The sequence below is a fragment of the Artibeus jamaicensis genome, unplaced genomic scaffold (assembly GCF_021234435.1).
Source record: "Artibeus jamaicensis isolate MK-2021 breed Jamaican fruit bat unplaced genomic scaffold, CSHL_Jam_final contig_519, whole genome shotgun sequence".
Classification (NCBI taxonomy): Eukaryota; Metazoa; Chordata; class Mammalia; order Chiroptera; family Phyllostomidae; genus Artibeus; species Artibeus jamaicensis.
Window position 1 is genome coordinate 36,115,649 of NW_026521871.1, and position 18,754 is coordinate 36,134,402.

At 40.1% G+C, this 18,754-nt stretch overlaps 1 protein-coding gene across 2 annotated transcripts in view; it reads right to left on the reverse strand.

Moving 5' to 3' along the window:
- Positions 1-4,657: 4,657 nt before the first annotated feature.
- ZNF385D (zinc finger protein 385D) overlaps positions 4,658-18,754 on the reverse strand; it is a 282,105-nt gene continuing 268,008 nt past the window's right edge. For both annotated transcript variants that reach the window (XM_037143986.2, XM_037143985.2), the window contains exons 6-8: positions 8,251-8,429; positions 7,054-7,155; positions 4,658-5,035 (exon numbers count right to left, since the gene is read on the reverse strand). In XM_037143986.2, the coding sequence (XP_036999881.1) occupies positions 4,802-5,035; positions 7,054-7,155; positions 8,251-8,429 (515 nt within the window). In that variant the 3' untranslated portion in view covers positions 4,658-4,801. The remainder of the gene's footprint in view (positions 5,036-7,053; positions 7,156-8,250; positions 8,430-18,754) is intronic.

Genomic DNA, 18,754 nt, shown 5'->3' on the forward strand with positions numbered 1-18,754 from the left:
GTCAGTACTTAATTCCAGTATACGCGTACCTTCGAGATAGGACAGGTCTGGTTCCAGATGACTGCAACAGAGCTCGTGCAGGAACACCTCGGAGATACGGTGGTGTGGCCGTTCGGTTCCTGACCACCGTAACAAAGCAAGTCTTGAGATAAAGCAAACCCTAATCCTTTTCTGGTGGAGGGGTCTTGCTTCAATTTGTTAAAAAAAAAACACCCAAAAACAAAAACAAAAAAACCCTCAACACCTGTGAAACTCAATAAAGCAAAGAACAGTCAAACGAGGCATGCCTGGAATTCTTGCTATTAATAATGGAGAGACGATATAACTAATTGTCCTTTGGCTGTGGGGCACGTGGTCTTAATATGTGGCCATTAGCCAAAACACCTGCAAAACCAGGGCATAATTCATGAAGGGGCCCACTTGTACTGTAGGGAGAAACCTCAACCAAAGGAATGAGGGCGGCATTTAAATTTGTTGCTCCCTTCACACACACATTGCCAACTTTCTGTTGTTTCATTGGGGTTTGTTTTGTTCAGAATTCGTTGTGTTCTAGATTGAGAAAAGAGATACAGTGTATCCTTCATGACTTTGTTGTAAGTCCATCATGGATTAGTACTTCCTATGGTAATTGTAACTGGTGGTGAAATCTGTAGTTAGTCAGAATAGCCTACTGTGTGGTATATACTCAGGATGGGAAGGAATACAGAACACTTTTCAGGACACATGCAAAATATGTGAAGAGCTGCATGGTTCACTAAGAGAAAGCAGTTTTATTCCTGACGGGATGAGAGAAGTGGTCCTCTAAATGCGGCAACAGTAAACCAGCTCAGCTTTTATTCACTGTCATCTGTATTACTCGTGAAGAAATTAAGGACAACACATTAGTTGGCTATTTAATAGTTACCCAGCTGGTCAGAGACAAAGTCTACAACAGACTTTGACTTCTTTTAAGCTCACTGTTTTCCATGCCACTTTGTAATGTTTCCTGTATATAAGTAGCTATTAATGCAACATTATCCGTGCTTATGAACTGAAAGGTAGTTCTATACACCAATTCAATTCAGATGAAGGAGGAGGTTTCTCCATCACTTAAATCATCTTTTAGCTTTGTAATCTGATTTCTTTAGGGAAGCTGAAACATTACATGTGTGTAGAGACAAAGATACGAGTTTAAAATTTAATCGTAAGTGAAATTTAATGCTCATGTTTGCTATGTAATCGTTCTGTTCCTTAGAAACTTACATAGGCATACCTATAACACACTTTGATCCTATTTTTAACACTTCATTGTATCTTAATCTTCAATCCTTTGTTTAGTGATTTACTGCTCTTTTAATTTCTGAGTATAAACACTCTCTTGGCTAAATAGTTTCTTGACAGCAAAATAAGTAGCACCTTTAAAAAAACAGGTATGTTTTTAATTTCTGCATACACACATATGATGATAACAGCAGTGAATTATTACAATAAATGAGGGAATACCCAAGAATACCTAAAGATCAGGATCCTATTGGATGAGGCAGTGATGGTATAAATTGCCAAAAGCCACCTGTGTTTGCTTATGTGAATAGAACAACCAGTCTTCAAAATTTAGGACCAGTGAGAGGAGCAATTTGTCATTTGTAATCACCTGTTTTCTCTAAAGAGCAATACAATACCTCCCCAACAACTGTTTCCCATTTGTCTGGATGATCTGGATGAGGTGCAACAATGCTTTTTCCAGAGGCATTGGGCTCTTGCAATGCATTTATATTTGTTTCAAATGAAATCAGAGATGTTTTCTCTATCACTCCCTTGTCACGGGTGTGATGAATGAGAAGGGATGCATATACATGTATATCCATAAAGTCAAACGACCCTTGGGGATTTTCAGAGCACCAGTGCTGACCAATCTGCATTATTCATCTTTATTCACAAAGAAAGTTCCCTCATGGAAAGAATATTAGCTTTATACCTGTCTGAACTCTAATAGATGTTGATCTGGTGTTGATACATATGTGGAGTGAGGGGAAACAATTCACAGAGAATCCATTGTAAGTTCTAAGGTTAGGCTTCATCCTTTATTAGGTAGTGAGTAAAAGACAACTGATGATTACAACTCCAATTTAAGAGACCATTTCAACAAAAATGGTTCCATAGTGAAGTGAGGCAGAAGGAATTGACGTATTTCTGAGTTTTCTCATATGGCTGATGGGAGAAAATATGGCTGATTTGTTTGTTCCCAGAAAATCATTCAAGTTAGTAACGCCTTGTGATCCAGGATTCTTGTAACCCACAGGCCCTGCCTTCTAGGGGCCTGGCTTGTTCACTGCGGTGACAGCGGGGAGGAACAGCACAAGCACACCGTAGTGAGACTGCATCGATTAACACCAAGTTCCCCAACGGAAAGAGAGGCTTTATCAGGTGTAGGTGGTTGGGTAAGAATTCAGGCTGACCTATAGTGAAAGAAAAAAGTTGACAAAGCAGAAGAAGGAAACTCAAGTTCAAAACGGTCCGAAGATGGTCGCACGAGATTTAGACAGAACCCCAGACAACAAACTCTTGAGGAACTCTCTACCTGATGTACTAGCAGAGTCCATGGGTGGAAACACGACAAGCGCTTGCTAAGACCAGAGAGGAGAGACAATGGTCAATGCAAAATCACCAGATACTCTCCGAATACAAATTTTAATGCTAACCCACCTGTTTCAGCACGCTGTCTACAGTTTCACATTCTTTTTAGCGAAGACTGATAAAATATTAAGTTTTTCTTTTTCTTTCTTCCTACCTGCCTGCCCTCCTCCCTTCTTTCTTTTTTATTTTTTGGTTGTTTGTCTAACAAAAGATATACAAAGCCAACTGCTTCAAAGATATGTTTATATGACAAAGGTCTATAGCTAGATGGTAGACAAGAACTCTAAAGACCATGTTCCATGTTGAGCACCGAGCACGCTGTGGGTGTTACTGAAATAGAAAATGACATACGCTAAATACCTCTCTCTCAAATGGTTTCATCTTGTATCTTTCTCTCTCTCAAAAGTTACTACAGTTTAGATAAGAGTAGTTTCGGGAAGGCCATACCCAACCCTTCCCCATGTTTTTAAATAGTCTTTACAAAACCTTTTCAAAAATATTTTTTTCTTTAAACCTAAATCATGTAGGGTTGATTTGTACATGTTCTTATCATTTTTCTACATTTGACTGCCGTTGTTCTTATTAATGCAACAGACTGGTGCATCAAACCCCATCATAGTGATAGGTACATGTTTGCTTTCTATGGGAAAAAGCAAATAGCCTTTATCACAAATTAAAGGCACAGCTATTTTTATGCCATTTGTTACCAACTTAATGATAACATGTAACATGGGATGGTTATATAATTATTTTATATAGATTTTCTTTTTTATAAGTTATTCTCTTAGTCTTTCTAACATATATACAATATACATATATTTATATATACCCCTGATAAATCTTGTTTTAAAGGTAAAACATCAACTCCTTTCAGCCTTATGGTGAATATCAAAGGCTGTCGGTATTTTACAACTCCACGAGAGAAATGATGGTCAAGTGCATCTTACCAGTATATTTTTTCTTAACAATATATCCTTGGTCTGCAATGAACCCAGATTTCCTTTTCTGAGTTAACATTTAAATATATATTAATTGTTTATATCATGTCAGTAGGAAAGCAAAAAAAGAAAAAGAAAAGAAAACCCACAACAATAGCTAATGCCTATCATCACAAAGCAGAAACCTTTGCCTAAGAGAAAACCCTACTGGTATGATATAAAGGGATATTGCAGAGGTTCAATATTCTGTTTTTACTGGATATTAGCTAACATGAAAAATCTTTTCTTTGCATTATCATCCTAGCTTATGATTGTCCCTTATCCATGAAACTGAAGAGTTGTACTAATTTCTTTTTAAACACCCATGACGCATGGTTTTACCTGTTTTCAGATACAGGTTCACCACAAACTCTTCCCTATTTCCGGGCTAGGGTGGTAAAAATGGTACTTTGTAAGAAATCATCTTTATTACTACCTCCCCAACGTCTCTGTTTGGTCCTGTTCTATTGCTCTGAACTTGAAGTCATCTCCGAGCTGCATAGGCGGAGGAGAATGTGGACCGGGGAGACCTCCACAAAACCATTACGCTTTTGCTTATTTATCGGCTGCTTAACTGGCATGAAATAGTTGTTCGTTCTACCTTTTGCAATTCTTTAAAACCTAGCGGCATAGGTCGAGACACAGCACTATTGTTTGACAAGACATCTACTGCATCTACTTCTGTTGGGATAAACGCCCACTAACTGCTCTCACAGCAAGAGGACCGCACGGAGACTACTATTCACAGTGTTGCTTTGTTTTTTGTTTTGTTTTTTTCTTTTTTTTTTGTATTATTTTAACCTACAGGGTAAATTATTATATACACATTAGAACCAGTTAATGCCCTTAGACCATATATAATTGTTTCATAAAGCAGGAAAGACAATGCAGAGGGAAATAGGTGCCCCGGAAGCACAGTCAGGAAGGCTTCAGAAGTTCTAGATACCACTACAGGTCAAGGCTGGAGATCACTTCTAAAACAACCGCTGTTCCAGAGGAATGCTTGAGTTTGGAGAAAATACCGTCCCTCCCCACCCTCCCCCAACCTCCCTCCTTTTTTTTTTTTAAATAATTTTTTCAATTCACTATCAAAAGTCCTGGCTCTTCAGATATACTTTAAACTATAAATAAACACTGCATAGTTCTCTTTTGTTTGTTTTGTTTTTTGTTTTTTTGAAAAATTATTGCAGTACAAGGACTCCACGTGGAATTCAGTAAGGAGCGAACAGCACGGGAGTGTGGGCGGTCCGCATGGGCCCCGGGGCAGGCCGCAGCAGCGCAGGCGGGAGTGCGGACGTCTGGAACAGAGTGGCCGCGGGCGCAGTTCGGAGGCTGAAGGGGGAGTTCACGGCCACGGCGGCAGCGGCCGCTGCAGCGGCCAGCGGGTTTGGTAGAATTCGTGGAGCCAATGGCTTTGAAGGTTCTTTCGAAAAGACTAATTTTACCTGCAAGGGAGAGGAAAGAAAGAGTTACGAGGGCAAACGTTTTGGAGTCTACACTTGGAATTCAATATGGTGGGGTAGCTTTTTAAATAGAGCAGTAAACAACTACAAAGATAAAGTCACAACTGTGAACTGACAATAAAAATAACAGAATGTGTAGAGAACGTCTTTCATGTGCAAGGCTTGGAAGATTCCTGAAAATGGCTGAGTTAGGGTTTTTAAAAACGTTCTTAGAAAAGTACTCAGCAACCTTACTTTATTTTTCTTGGTGCATACACTTCCTGAGGAAAGTATTCATCTTTAGAAGAAAATTGGGAGTTTTTACTCCACCCCGGAACCAATATTTTTAAGGAGAGATTCATTAATGCCATCAGTTACTACAGGCTATGCAAGGGTGTGCCCAAGTAGCATAGAGAGGTCTGTGGTACTAATTAAGAAAAATAAAAACAACAAAATTCCACTTTCAAGAAAGAAGTAAACTTATCTCCCCCAAAATTTGACATGTCCTGCTTCAACTTTGTGGGATGGTAACAACATTAGGTCAGTCCTACAGACACAACCAGCTCATTCTCTGGCTAGTAGCACCAGTAAGACGGCTGTTCTCACGCAGAAGATGATCCCGTTTATAGAAACAGTGACATATTTAGAGCTAAGGAGGTTCTGGGTGCTAACACTATCACAAGTTGACTTGTCTCTTTGACAACTATTCCACTGAATGTCAAAGGCTACATCTCCACTGGTCAGAGACGGCGCTTAAGGTTATGACTAGAGATGCTGAAACATCAGCTCTGGGCGGAATGCACAGTCTCTCAATGCAGATAAAATTGCTTCAGAGTAAAGTGATTTCATTTGTATAAAATTGGGTCAACTCCTACTTAGTTCTCAGAAGAGACGACTGAAGTTTCCCCTTAACTGTATTTTCATAGGTCAGCAGCACACAATAGCACCGGTTACAGTTGACCGCTGAACAATGCGAGGGGGTGGTGAGGGCTGCCAACCGTCCCCAGTGCCGCTGAAGATCCCCGTGTAACTTTCACCTCCCCCCAAACTTAACCACAGTTGGCCCTGCCCTCCCCATCTGAAAAAGACACCCAACTGTGGATTGAAAATACTCTTCAAACTGAGGTTGACTAAATCCCTGAATGCAAAACTTGTGGATGCAGAGGGCCAACTGTATTTATTGAAATTCACTTAGACGTGGCCCTGCACAGTTCAAATCCATGTTGTTGAAGGGTCAACTGTATAAATAAGGTCTATGTTGAAGAAAACACTTCAGGACATATTGTCTATCAGTTGTTCTTAACTTTTCATTGTGCCTGGGTCTCTGATGAAAGAGACTGAGGCACAGTTAACCAGAAATAAAGAGTGCATGCTCATAAATAGTAGCTTAAGATGTCACGGGGTTCACAGATTTCCCCTAAAATATTACAAAAATTCCAAGTCAGTGTGTTTACTAATCTAAGAGTACTAGTATGTTTAGTAATCTAAAGAGCACACATAGAGTAATGGAAAAAGAGCCTTTCTCAGGAAGTACCTCCCAGGCATTATACAGTGACCGTGGATGAATACTTAATAAAGTAAGCCATGCCTTTGAGGCCGTGTTACTCAGAATCCAAAATATTTTTGAGGATCTCAATAACACCAATGCTCTGTCTCTTGAAGATAAAAAAAGAGATAAAGAAAACTTGACTTTCACTGCTGTTCCTTCCTGAAAAATATCCACTAACATCAAGACCAGATTTTAGGTGATTACTTACCCGACTCAGAAGATTTTGGCCCTTCTCCCTTCCCCACGCTCTGTCATAAACCTGAGCCCAACTCAAAAAGAGAAGGTCCTGGCCTGTGGCTAAAGGCGGCCAAACACCCCCACAGCTCATTAAACCATCAATTCTGTTGGTGATGTAGAGGTGGGACTCTCAAATCAATTGTTCGTCATTACTGAGGGACCTCCCATGTGTTTCACAGAGTAAGTGACCAACATCCAAGCTCAGCAGACCGTGGGACACAAAGACCACACTCACCCCCAGCGGATGTGCTGCCTTCTGGAGTTTGTTGTAAGGACTGTATTTGGGTTTGGGGGGCTTCCCAGCAGCTCTGTCTTTGTGCCTTCTACTGCTAATGTGCTACAAAAGGCAATGAGAAACAACAGCTTAAGAAAGTTCACACCAAAAAAGGTCCTCACAAATCTTGCTTTAACCTGGGGAAGAATATTAATTATTGCATGCAAGTTTCAGAAAGACAAATATAAAAAAGCATGCACTTTTGCCCTTGGATTCTCAGGCCTGGAGAATATGTATTTTTATGATCTCCATTTTAGTATATATTCTAAGAGAGGAGTTTTTTTCCCTAGCCTTTCTCCTTATCATTGCACAGAATTCCCCCCCCCCTTTTTTTTAGAAGTTTATAAAGATAGGAAAGCAGGAAAGATTTTTATGTGCAGATAAACAAAGATGCCCAGGCAGGCATGAATTTATCTCCACACTAATATTTATCTTCATATTTGTACAGCCAAGTGTCAACGCCTTAAATTCTAAAGATAAATAGCTATGCTGCACAAAATCAGCAGAATATTGTACATAGGCGTATAAAACACAACATAATATGGGCCTTCAATTGGAAACAGAACTGATCTCTTTGTAATGCTACTCAGAGTAAAGTGAACACGGCAGGACCAGCCATCTCTTCATCAAGTGGCTGCACAATTTAGAAACACAGTACAATGCCACGGACTCAAGTACATAAAATAACAGGATAGCACGGGGGTAAAGTTAGCAAGTAAATATCTAAACAAGGAAAAATGGAACATTGTGACTTGAACTTTAAATAAAAGCAACACTTCTGAGTGGGAAATCTGGTGGAAACAATTCTAATGTACGTTTCCTGCCACTTTTCATATATAAGAATAGCACAAACTCACTTCAGATAATGTCTAAAGTCTGAGAAGCCAGCACATTTTACTATTCCCTCAGCAACTAAATAACATAAACATCCGTAAATAAGCACAGTGAACAGAAGATAAGTGAATGGTTGGCTGGACGATGGATTGATGGATGGATGGATGGATGGATGGATGGATGGATGGATGGATGGATAAAGGAAGGGATGGATGGATGGATGGATGAGAGAAAAATACAGAAGGAAGGGGCATGAGGGAAGCACAGACGTCTTGCTAAGGACGATGAACCCATCTGTTTTCATTTCCAGAATATGTGTCCTACCTGTTTAAGTTGTGTTTCAGAGTTGACGTGCACATCACAGATTTCACAGTGAAATGTTTTGTTTTGCAGGCCTGTGTTTCCCTTATTAACTGGTCCTTTGCCTTTCACACCTGCCCTAGGAAAGGCTTTGATAGTCCCGCTTCCATTCCGGGCTTCTAGCATAGTTTTGTGCTTTGTACCTGCCAAGGGTATTCAAGAAAAAAAACGGAAAAGAAAAAAGAGGAGAAAAATCTTAGCTGGCAAATGCCCCCAAGAAAGAACATAATAATACAATGTGATGCTTAGGTTTAGTGCAGTTCTTCCGGAGGTTGTGGCTGAAGGATGGGTGTTGACATGGAATATTGGAAGGATGCATCTGGACCACTTTATACAACCTGACTTAATCACTTGTTCTTTTTTTTAATAATGCCCCGCATGACAAATAAGCACCATCAATCTAACAACTAAATGCGAGAGTCCTAAGAAATTAAATGGGTGTGACTTCATTTCATTTCCTCTTGATGCTAATAAGACATAAATGATAGCTGATGAGGAAGAGTGATTGAGTTGCTAACGGTACAGTTGAAGGTGATGGGTAACAAACATAATCGCTTTAAACATGGTGCATTTAGAGAAGTAGCACTAATTAAACACCCGCTTTCTAAATAGAGTACAAATAGGCTTTCCTGGCTATGTGTTTTAGGTTCAGAGAGGAAGAGAAATAGCATCAAGATCTTAATGACTATGCAACCCCCCCCAACTCATTCAGAGAGTAAATCCCACACTGATTAGTGATGTGATTTCAAAGGTAAATAAATGACCAAGGACATAAGGGTGGAATCACAGGCTAAGCAGATCCGCTGTAAATAAGTGCATCCTTCAAATACAGCAGCAACATCACTGGACTGTCACACAGAACTCGTGTAAGTCAACATCTGCTTTGGAAAAAAATCACTAAAGCTCACACGCAAGTTTTCTTCCACAATATTCTTTGGCTCACAATATTCTTTCTCTTGGCATTGGTAAGAATTCTTTATTTTTTTCCCTTAGTCATATGTTTTTTGCTATAAAATTTTCCCTTGTAATCATTTATGTCCTTTCTGCCATTCTGGTTTTATAAATCCTTTTTTTAAAGTGGTTTCTCCTTCCTAATTGCATTTATTACATCGTTACCAGTTCTGAAAGCACACACAGAAAATTCCTAACTTATTCTTGGGCAGCCAGCCTCCCAGAACCATTGAATATGGATGAGAAAAACGTGCTGAGGGCACTCTGGGTCAGTGCTGATCACCATACAAAAACAGGTTTACGGCTACATGTTTCTCTTTTTCAAAATGATTATGACTTTACCGAATTTTATATAAAAACATGTATCTTTACAACTTAGATTTCCTACTTTGAATGTACCATTGCTCTGCATAGCTATGAACAGGTTCATATCACAACCTGTGAGAAAAGAGGAAAATGTCACCATCTAGCGAGAGGACAGGATGGACTGAGACACGGAGCCACAGAACCGGGCGGTGGCAGCGGCTGTGGGCCTCACGGGGGCTGCATTCCCTCGTCTCCCTGGCAAGACGGTAACACGAACTCTTCCCGGTTTGTATGAAGACAGCATAGGGGAGAGCAGAGAAAAACAGTTCTCCCAGGAAGCAAGAGATATATACATACACACATGTGAAATATATTTATATGAAATATATGCTTTGCGTGTGAGTGTTGGGTGTTCAACCTTCTTTATCCAAACAGGTAATTCTATCAAAACTATTTCTTTTCCAGGTAGCTCCTTCCGTCAAACCGAGAAGCATGCCTGGGGCTGGTTTGGCTTATGAATGCCTATAAGTAGTCAGTAGGAGGCTAATGCTTGCCCTGACTTTCTGACTCCTGATTCACTTGTGGTGGGAGTTGGTGTTTCGGGGGCGGAACCTAAATGGATCAGAAAAGTATTTTAATCTATTCAACAACAGTTAAGTCATTTATCTCGCCTGAGAAAGGAAAAAACCCAGATGTCTGTGGCCTGCCTCAGGATTGAGTGTCGGGTGAGTCAGAGAGATGAGAGGGAATTCAACAGATTTGGCCTCAGTCAGAGGATTAGAAATAGCAGGTAAAGTTCCAGAAAATAAAATTCCCCCAATAATATGTCCTTGGCAAGTTACGTCCCACCTGTGTCATGTCCCTGGGGAAGAGGAGAAATGCATATGTGTACATTTGAGAAATATCCCTCCTCTCAAGAAAGCTTTGGATTTTGGGCATTATTTTTTAGCGTTAGCCTCTCCACACAGTAGTAGATAAGAAAACTGAATATCCCTACTCATGCATAGCTTCCTACAGGCATGACTGTGTGCACACATGCACATATACTATACATATAGTATATGTATATGTATGCTGTACATATATAGTGTATAGTGGCTAAAAATGTGTCAAGATGCAGTGAAACACTTCAACTAATAGCTTGGACTCTGGGCTTACTATCCATCATTAGTAGAGTGGAGCTTTTGAACCATGTGACCTCCTTCATTTTGCGGCAGATTGTCGGTCATAATTAAATAGCTATTAGATAGTTTTATAAGATCTTAATGCTTGAATAAGCTGTAAGGATAGCTGTATTTTTTCCAAGTAGAGCTAAAATTAAGGAAACGTGTCCTCCTAGTTTTAAAGCATTTATATTTTTGAGATTGAATATGCGTTAATATAAGACCCTGACTATTGGGAGAACTTATACTCATTTTGTTCTGATAAACACTGCAAATATTGTGCTAAATTACTTACCTGCTCACAACTGCCCTAGGAGTTAGGTGCTACTATTATGGCCACTTTAGAGATACCAGTCTGTGATGCAGAAAGGATAAGCTGCTTGCTTGGCTTACAAAGCAAGCACTCCTTGAAGTTTGTGGCAGGTAGAATGCGGTTTTCGAAGTCCCTACAGCTACAGGGACTTAGCTGGAAACTCACTAAGAATTTCTGAGCCTGCTGAATTCCAGTTACACGTGAATCCCTCATAGCACCTTCAATTTCCTCCTTTGTTAATGCAGTCTTTTCTACACTTGGATTTTGAGTCTTTCAGATCCTCATTCCCCAGCATCACTCTGCCCCTCATGCCCCCACCTTGCAATGCTCCTTTCTGCTCAGCCCAGTATCAGGAAATATGATGCTTAGAAAGGTTGTGGCTCTGTGATGGCCAGTCTAGTCACCTCTGATCACTGGTTCAACATTGTGCAAATATCTTGCCAGACGTGTGCCTTCCTGTGTGATTGCACAGCGGGTGTGTCGCAAGTCTGCTACTGTATTTTACTCCTTCTTCCCCAGAGGACAGAATCTGCCAGACGCTAAAGGAACTATTTTCTTCCTATCGCTTTAAAATGCTGACACTGGCTATGACCTTCACTGGAAATGTCATGATTCCTGAAATGGGAAACGACACTCCAGCCACAGTTGAAATTCAGCAGGTCATAATGCTCCAATAAATACTATTTTTGTTTGCTAGTTTGTTTTTGGTGACCTTGGGTCAAGATATTTATTTATCTTATATCTGCAAAAATCAAGTAGTATGTGCGAGGAGGTGAAGAGGCCACACGTCCCTTCTATAGCTCGCATTTTCACGACCACCCCTTTTTAGGTGGCTCTCCAGTTAGGTACAAAGGAAGAACAAGTGAGCAAATGACTTTTTAAGATTCAATAAATCATTCATGAGGTCATCAGAAAAACTGAGGAAAAAATTTTAAAATAAGAAACATAATTCTACCAAGGCGAGGAGTACCAAAATATTAATAATGTTTATCAAGTTCTAGTCTTTTGTTTTTTTACTTGTATATGTGTATTTAGAATATTTAGATAACTTATTTAATGTGACTGTGTGTAGAATTCCCCATGGAATTATATGTATTTTTAGAAGTTCACATGATTTTTAATGACAACACAGACTTACAATGTAGGGATGTGATATATTTAACCACTAATCTGAGACATTAGTATTGTTCCCTTTTCCCCTATAATTAGGTTGTAATGAACATCCTACTTGTTAAATCTTTTATCCCACATTTGGTTGTTTCCTATGAATAGATTTTTATATGGGATATTATAGGGACAAAGAATATGACTATTTTTAAGTCTTGATTCAAGCTGCCAAACAACTTTCTAAACATTATATAGGATGTTTCAGAGGGATTCATTTTATAGAAAAAAATGTATCTCGGTATAGTTGCAAAACATGCCCCTGTATAAAATAAAATGTCAATATCATACAGTTCAATTTTCCAGAATGCCCATGAAATGATATTTAGTACTGCTGGACCAGGAATTTTCAACCTTTTTTCATCTCACGCCATGCATAAAATAATTACTAAAATTCTGTAGCATACCAAAAAATAGACTTTTTGCTGGTCTGACAAAAAAAAACATATAATTTTGATTCATTCACACTGGCCAGGAATGGCTGTTGTCATTTTTTAATTTGACAGTCTAAGGGAAAAGAGGTCAGTGCCCAACTAAACAGTCAGGTACTGCATGTTTTAAAAACTCTTGTGGACGCACCAGCTGAACGTCACTGGACTAGACCCTTATCAAGCCCATGCAACTGCCAGTGATGATTTGTTACCTTCTCAGTGACAAATTCAGATGATTTGGCTTCTAAACAGGCAGAAAAGCGGCCGGTCTCCACACAAGCAGCAAATGCAAAGGCGTGTTTTGGACGTGCTAATTTGACATTTGGTATAATGGCACTACATTCCAACGCTAGTGCGTCCTAAGAAAGAAAAGTTCTATTGAATCTACACACTGAAACTGTACAATTGGCTTCAAAAGCCTCCATGATCTGTTTCTTTTTTTCCTCTAAATTTCAAAGGAGCCTTTTATGACCCTGACCTCCTATATGATATGTATTTTCCATGTTAATCATATTTTCATTTTGTCTTAGGGATGAAAACTTTGGTTTACTTTATCAGCATGTCAACTAACATGAAGCACCCCAAATGATGACATCCATGGTACCAGGTAACCAAGTAATGCCCCAAAGGAGTAAAAAATCATATCATTTCTGTTAGCTTCCCGGTTGAAAACAATCTGCTGATTCACCAGTAATGTATCCGAAGTCCAATGTGCAGAGTGAGAGAAGAGGTGAGAGAAATGGGGCGTCTAAAACAGGGGAAAGGAGAACTTTGCTGTCAGCATTGGAAAAGGCCTCCGATGAAGAGCTGGGAAGTCGGGATGGGATGGGAGACAGGCCACACACAGCACTACCTGTGGGGACCTACATCATGGACACAGAAAGCCCGGGGAAGAGCTCTGCAGGCTCAAGGATCCGGTGCGCAGAGCCCTGGCTGGGCCTGGGAAGATAGGATGGGAAGATAGATGCACAGGTTGATACAGCAGCCACCTTGAGATCTCAGCCAGTCAGGCCTCCAGAAACCCTCTTTTGTCCATAATCATTGACTACAGGCCCACTGAGGCTTTCCCCTGCTTCCTTACACATGCATCTATGCACTTCATGTGCATCGGTCCCATCGCCTTAAAACAATGCCCTTAAGAGCATGGAAAAAATGCCATGTGACTCTTACATTTACTACCCAGGAGAGTCTAGAAAAAGGATCTTTACACAATGAACTCTAATCACTCAATAAGGACAAATGAGACACGCTTTCATAGTGTAACAGATATAATATTGCATTAGTTCTTTCTAAAAGCAGGGTTTTGGTTACTTTTTGTGTCAACTAGTTTTATCTGTAGGTGTTGAAATTATTTTTGATGAAAGTAAAATGTGCCCTCAGTAGGAAATTCGAAGAGCATTTAAACTGAAAAGCAAAACCCTGCCCACCTCTCACCTTCAACCTGCACGCCCTCAGTTGCGACCCATTTTCAGGTGTAAACTTCCTGAAATATTCTACACATGGTGGAACACAGAGAGGAGGTGTTAAGACTGAATGTTTTTTTTAATTGTTTGTAGAAAGTGTAAAGAAGTCATAATAGCAGAATTGTGATAGGGGAATTTCTATCTTTATTTTCAATCAAACTAAAGTCTTACCATTTTTGTAGAAGATGCTGAACAGGATTGGCAGATAATCTTCGGGCCTCAATAATAAGAGGGACAGGCACCTTAGCCACAGGTGACTTGCTTAAATGAGCTTTTCGCTGGAAACATAACATGACAGCTCCCCTGAGGAAAGTCTTTCCATATTTTCTTCCTGAATACCAAGGCACAAACTAGGCATGGGCTTCTCGAAGGCCTGGTTTTACTCCTATTTTTATTCTCAATGCCTAGCACATAGTAAATGACCAGTGAAGATTGGCTGAAGTATCAGATAATAAACCGTAAAAAACAAGTATTTGTAAAGAGACTTGGGGGCTCAGGTGTCTGGGTCTCAGGAAAAAGAAGAGAGGTCCTGGGGCACATATTAAATACATTGTGACATGGAAGCACACAAACCAATTTCATGATGTTCTAAGTAAATTTACAATTTTGTTTGGGGCCACATGCAGCCTGCAGGCGGCGGGTTGGACACCCAGGCAGCTGTGTGGTTCAGGTTTCCTTGTGCCTCAGTGTGCTCAGCTGTGAGAAAGAAAATGATACACCCTACTGAAGAGTTGTCTTAAATGCATTTATTGTTTTAAAGACAATTGTATCTGCTCAACAGATTTTAGTTAATACTCTCTCTTTCTTCACACTGCTGTTTTGTTTGGACAAAATGTTTAGAGATCTCTAAGCATTTTAAAATATAGTAAAGCCCATCATTGGACAACTGTCTTTTCTCTTTATTAAACAGAAAAGGGATAGAAACAGTGAGAGATAGAATAAATTGTCTAGGGTCGGGGAATCTGGAGTGAGCTCTGGGACAATTATCAAATGTTTCCCCTTCAGGCCATTACCAGGAGAATCTGCCCGAATTAGTAATGAGTGTTCACTAAAAAATATTTCAAAACTTTAAAAAAATTATATTAAAAATCATCAAAATTAGCTACACGTAGCATTACCTAGTAGGATTTTTTTGGGGGGAAAGAAAAGGACAAAACATATTTTGTAATATCTGTGTCTGTAACGTATGAAAAAGAGACTTCCAGATCACTGGAAGCGGAGCTTTAAGCATTCTTAGACTGCTTTGTGAATCCTGCTAGTAAGCTCAGGAGAGCTACCTCTCTTCCCGAATTCCCCTATTAACAAAGCAAAGCAGGGATGTTCCTATGCAAATCCTGTATTTTATTGTTATGGAATATAAGCCAATTAGCTTCAACTTCGAAGGGTTACACATTTGTGAAAAACAAAAAGAGAAAGATGTGATAACACAATTGATCCCTGAACAATGCAACTGGCTGCTGTAGTTAGGCCAATAATCATGCCACTGAATTTGATCCTCAAAAAGTGATACATGGTTTGTTAATGAGAATGAGAGAGACAGAGAGACAGAGAATATGAATGAACAGATGAGAATGCATGGGGCCCAAAGAGAACAGGTATCTTGCAAAAGTTCCCCCCAAGTTCACATACAAAAATTACCTGCAGATCTGAGGTAAAAACTAAGTCTGATCACTTCTAGTCTATTCTAGCCCATTCTACCAAACTGTACCACAAGCAATGTTTGATGGAAGTTATACTTGCAAAATTCGTTTATGATTAAGAAGACATTTTGCAAAGATTAAAAGGAAAACACACTTGGAAAGGTCACTGCTTCCCATGAGCAGATCATAAGTGCTACTACTCAGTGCTACAGGCCTTCATTTTATGTATATAATGTGTTTATACAGAAACAAACAGAAAGGAAACACACTTTGAATTACAATTTGGATGCAAGAAACACACCCCCTGCCCTATATTTGGTTGCTTCTGATCAAAATCGGCATTTAATTCTGGTTCCCTAAAAAACACAGTCCAATCTTAACGATGCTTTCCTAATACCTGGCCCTAGAAGAAAGCAGAGAATCCCTCAGAATTACACTGAATGGGGAGGGATGAGAGGCAGGAGGGCACTGGGGGTGGGATGCTGAACGCGGTCTCTCAGGAATGCAAGTAATAAGTGTGCACATTAAGGACAACTAGAAAGCACTAATTAAATGGGTAGAAAAGGTACTATGCTTTCCCTAGCACCATGAACTGGCAACTGTAGATAATATCAGTGATGGGGAGGTTAGGGGGTGGAGGGATCAAGCAAAAAGGAAAGAGGACTCAGGGCCATAGTGAGGTGATTGTGAGGGAGCGGGTAGATGGAGGGGGGGTATGACAGGGATAAATGGTAATGGAAAGAACTACAAGAAAGTTTAAAAAATTAAAAAAACACCCCTTCAAAACAGAATGACACAGCTGAAATGTCTGCATCCCTTTTCTTCAACAATTAAAAATTGTTATCTTTAGAAAACTAATGTTAGTGATAAAATAACAATTTCCTAAAAATATTTTGTTGGTCTATATTCAGAATAATCAATGTGGTTAATGTTAAGATTTCATATAGATTAAATATGCACATTTTATTACTTTTTCTACAACAAACATCATATGATACGTGGAAATTAATTGAATGAACTCTCCATTATAGAGTCAGCCCCAGACACCCAGGAATTCATCTGGAAGCTTTTGTTTCAGTAGTAAGTTATAAGAGTTTGAAGTCTTTTGAGCTCACAAAGGCTGTAATTCATTCAACCCCTGTGGTACTATATATTTTTATGAAAACAATAGATTATAAATAAACAATGACAGCACAGTGATTGTGAAGGTGAAAAGACAGTATTTGAATTAATTTAATTCTGTCATTCTATGTGACCAGTTGAAGTTACTGTATTAAAGGAGCTGTGCAGTGAGCAGGTGTTGGCGAGCTCCAGGTGCCCACGTGGGTAACTTCCTGGTGACGCACCCTGCACTGGCCACCTTCCCTTCCCTGGTTCCTTTTCCCACGCCCCTCACCCCCCGGAAAAGGGCAGATAGTTATCTGCCCTCAAATCTTTGTCTCTGAGTCTGCTTCTGATGGACTCCAAACTGAAACACATGACAATAATCCCGTGCGGAATCCTGCAACTCCTCCCGCAACTCCTGACAGGAGAGGACACACATAGAGCTTCTCTCCTTCCCACTCACCCGGTGGGTTTCCCCATATCAAACCCTATGGGAAGATGCAGGGCTCCAGGGTGCAGATGGCCCTTGTCTGGGGCCAGTCACCTTCATCTTCATTCAGAGGAAGTCCCGGACCCAGTGAGCCTCCCAGTGTTGTTGCAGGTACAAATAACAGAACTGAACCTGGGACTCAGAAATGGTGCCCAAACAGGGTTGAAGAGCATCTAACAGTACGTCCCTTCTTCGTTTGCCACCTCCAGTCCTGGCACAGCCAGCTCATCCAAGTCTGGGGTGAGGCCTAAAGTGTGCGTTCGGCCTGGACCCTAACTGGGAGAAGATCCCTGGTGTAGGAAGGGAAATACAGGGGCACGGAACACACCCAGCAGCCTGGAGGGAAGGGGCGGGGCTGTAGTCCCCTGACTAGGCTGCAGGTTTGCAGGAGACGTCCCAATAAAGGGATTCAGGTAAGAGCGATGACCCACCTTACGTTTTCAGGTGGGATGGTTTTAGTACCTCTCAGCTTTGACTGCAAAACATTGTACATTTTTTTTCTTTTCCCGAACTATGCTTTATAGGCTCCAGATACTTAATAAATCAGAATTCCTAGATATAGAAAATATATTTTAAATATAAATGAGGGACTATGTTTTCAAAGCTCCATGAATAATTCTGACACACGGAGCAGAGATGAGGACCATAGCAATTTGAAAAATGCTGACCCGATGTGATATAATCTTAGAAGTAATTCCTTTTCACTTCTTAATCAAATGCTTCCGATAAGAATTCAGAAAGGAAAGCCAAATTCTTGACAAATTAACTCCAGCCTCAAAGAAGATGGTTTGTGTACCTCCCCCCCATGAATGTTTCTCTGTTACTATGCAAAATAATCAAGAATTCTTAGAAAGTCCATGGTCTCCCAATGATGTTTATGTGCTCCCAATCATCTTGCATCAGGAAGAATTGTATCTGTACCAGTAAACACAAAACCAATCTGTATGGTATACAGTCTGACTTGGGGACAGATGCTTTTCTGGGTTGCTCAGCCCTTAAACTCATGAACTCTCCCTGACTGCAGCTCATGTTGTAAGCAGGAGAAAGGGGTGTGCTGAAGGAATTGCTCTTTGTCTGCAACTACTCCCTTAGAGCCTTGAAGTCAGTACTTGAACATCACCAGTACAGCACCATGGCTGGTCAATGACAGAGCTGCCGTATTAACTCAGGGTACAGCTCACAAACGATTCTTTCTCTACTACAGTTGCTGACAGAGTTCTGGCAATGAACCCAGTCTTTTAGAGAAAAGTTGACTTGGGCCAAAGGGCTGGGTAAAATTGCAGGCAGGACATAACTAACTAATGAACTAACTAAGCAAAGACTATTATCTATATATTTTTAGATAGACAGATATACCCGATATATACAGATCTAAATAAATAAGCATAGATATATAGTATCTGGATACAGATATAGAACATATAGATGAAATCAAAATATGTT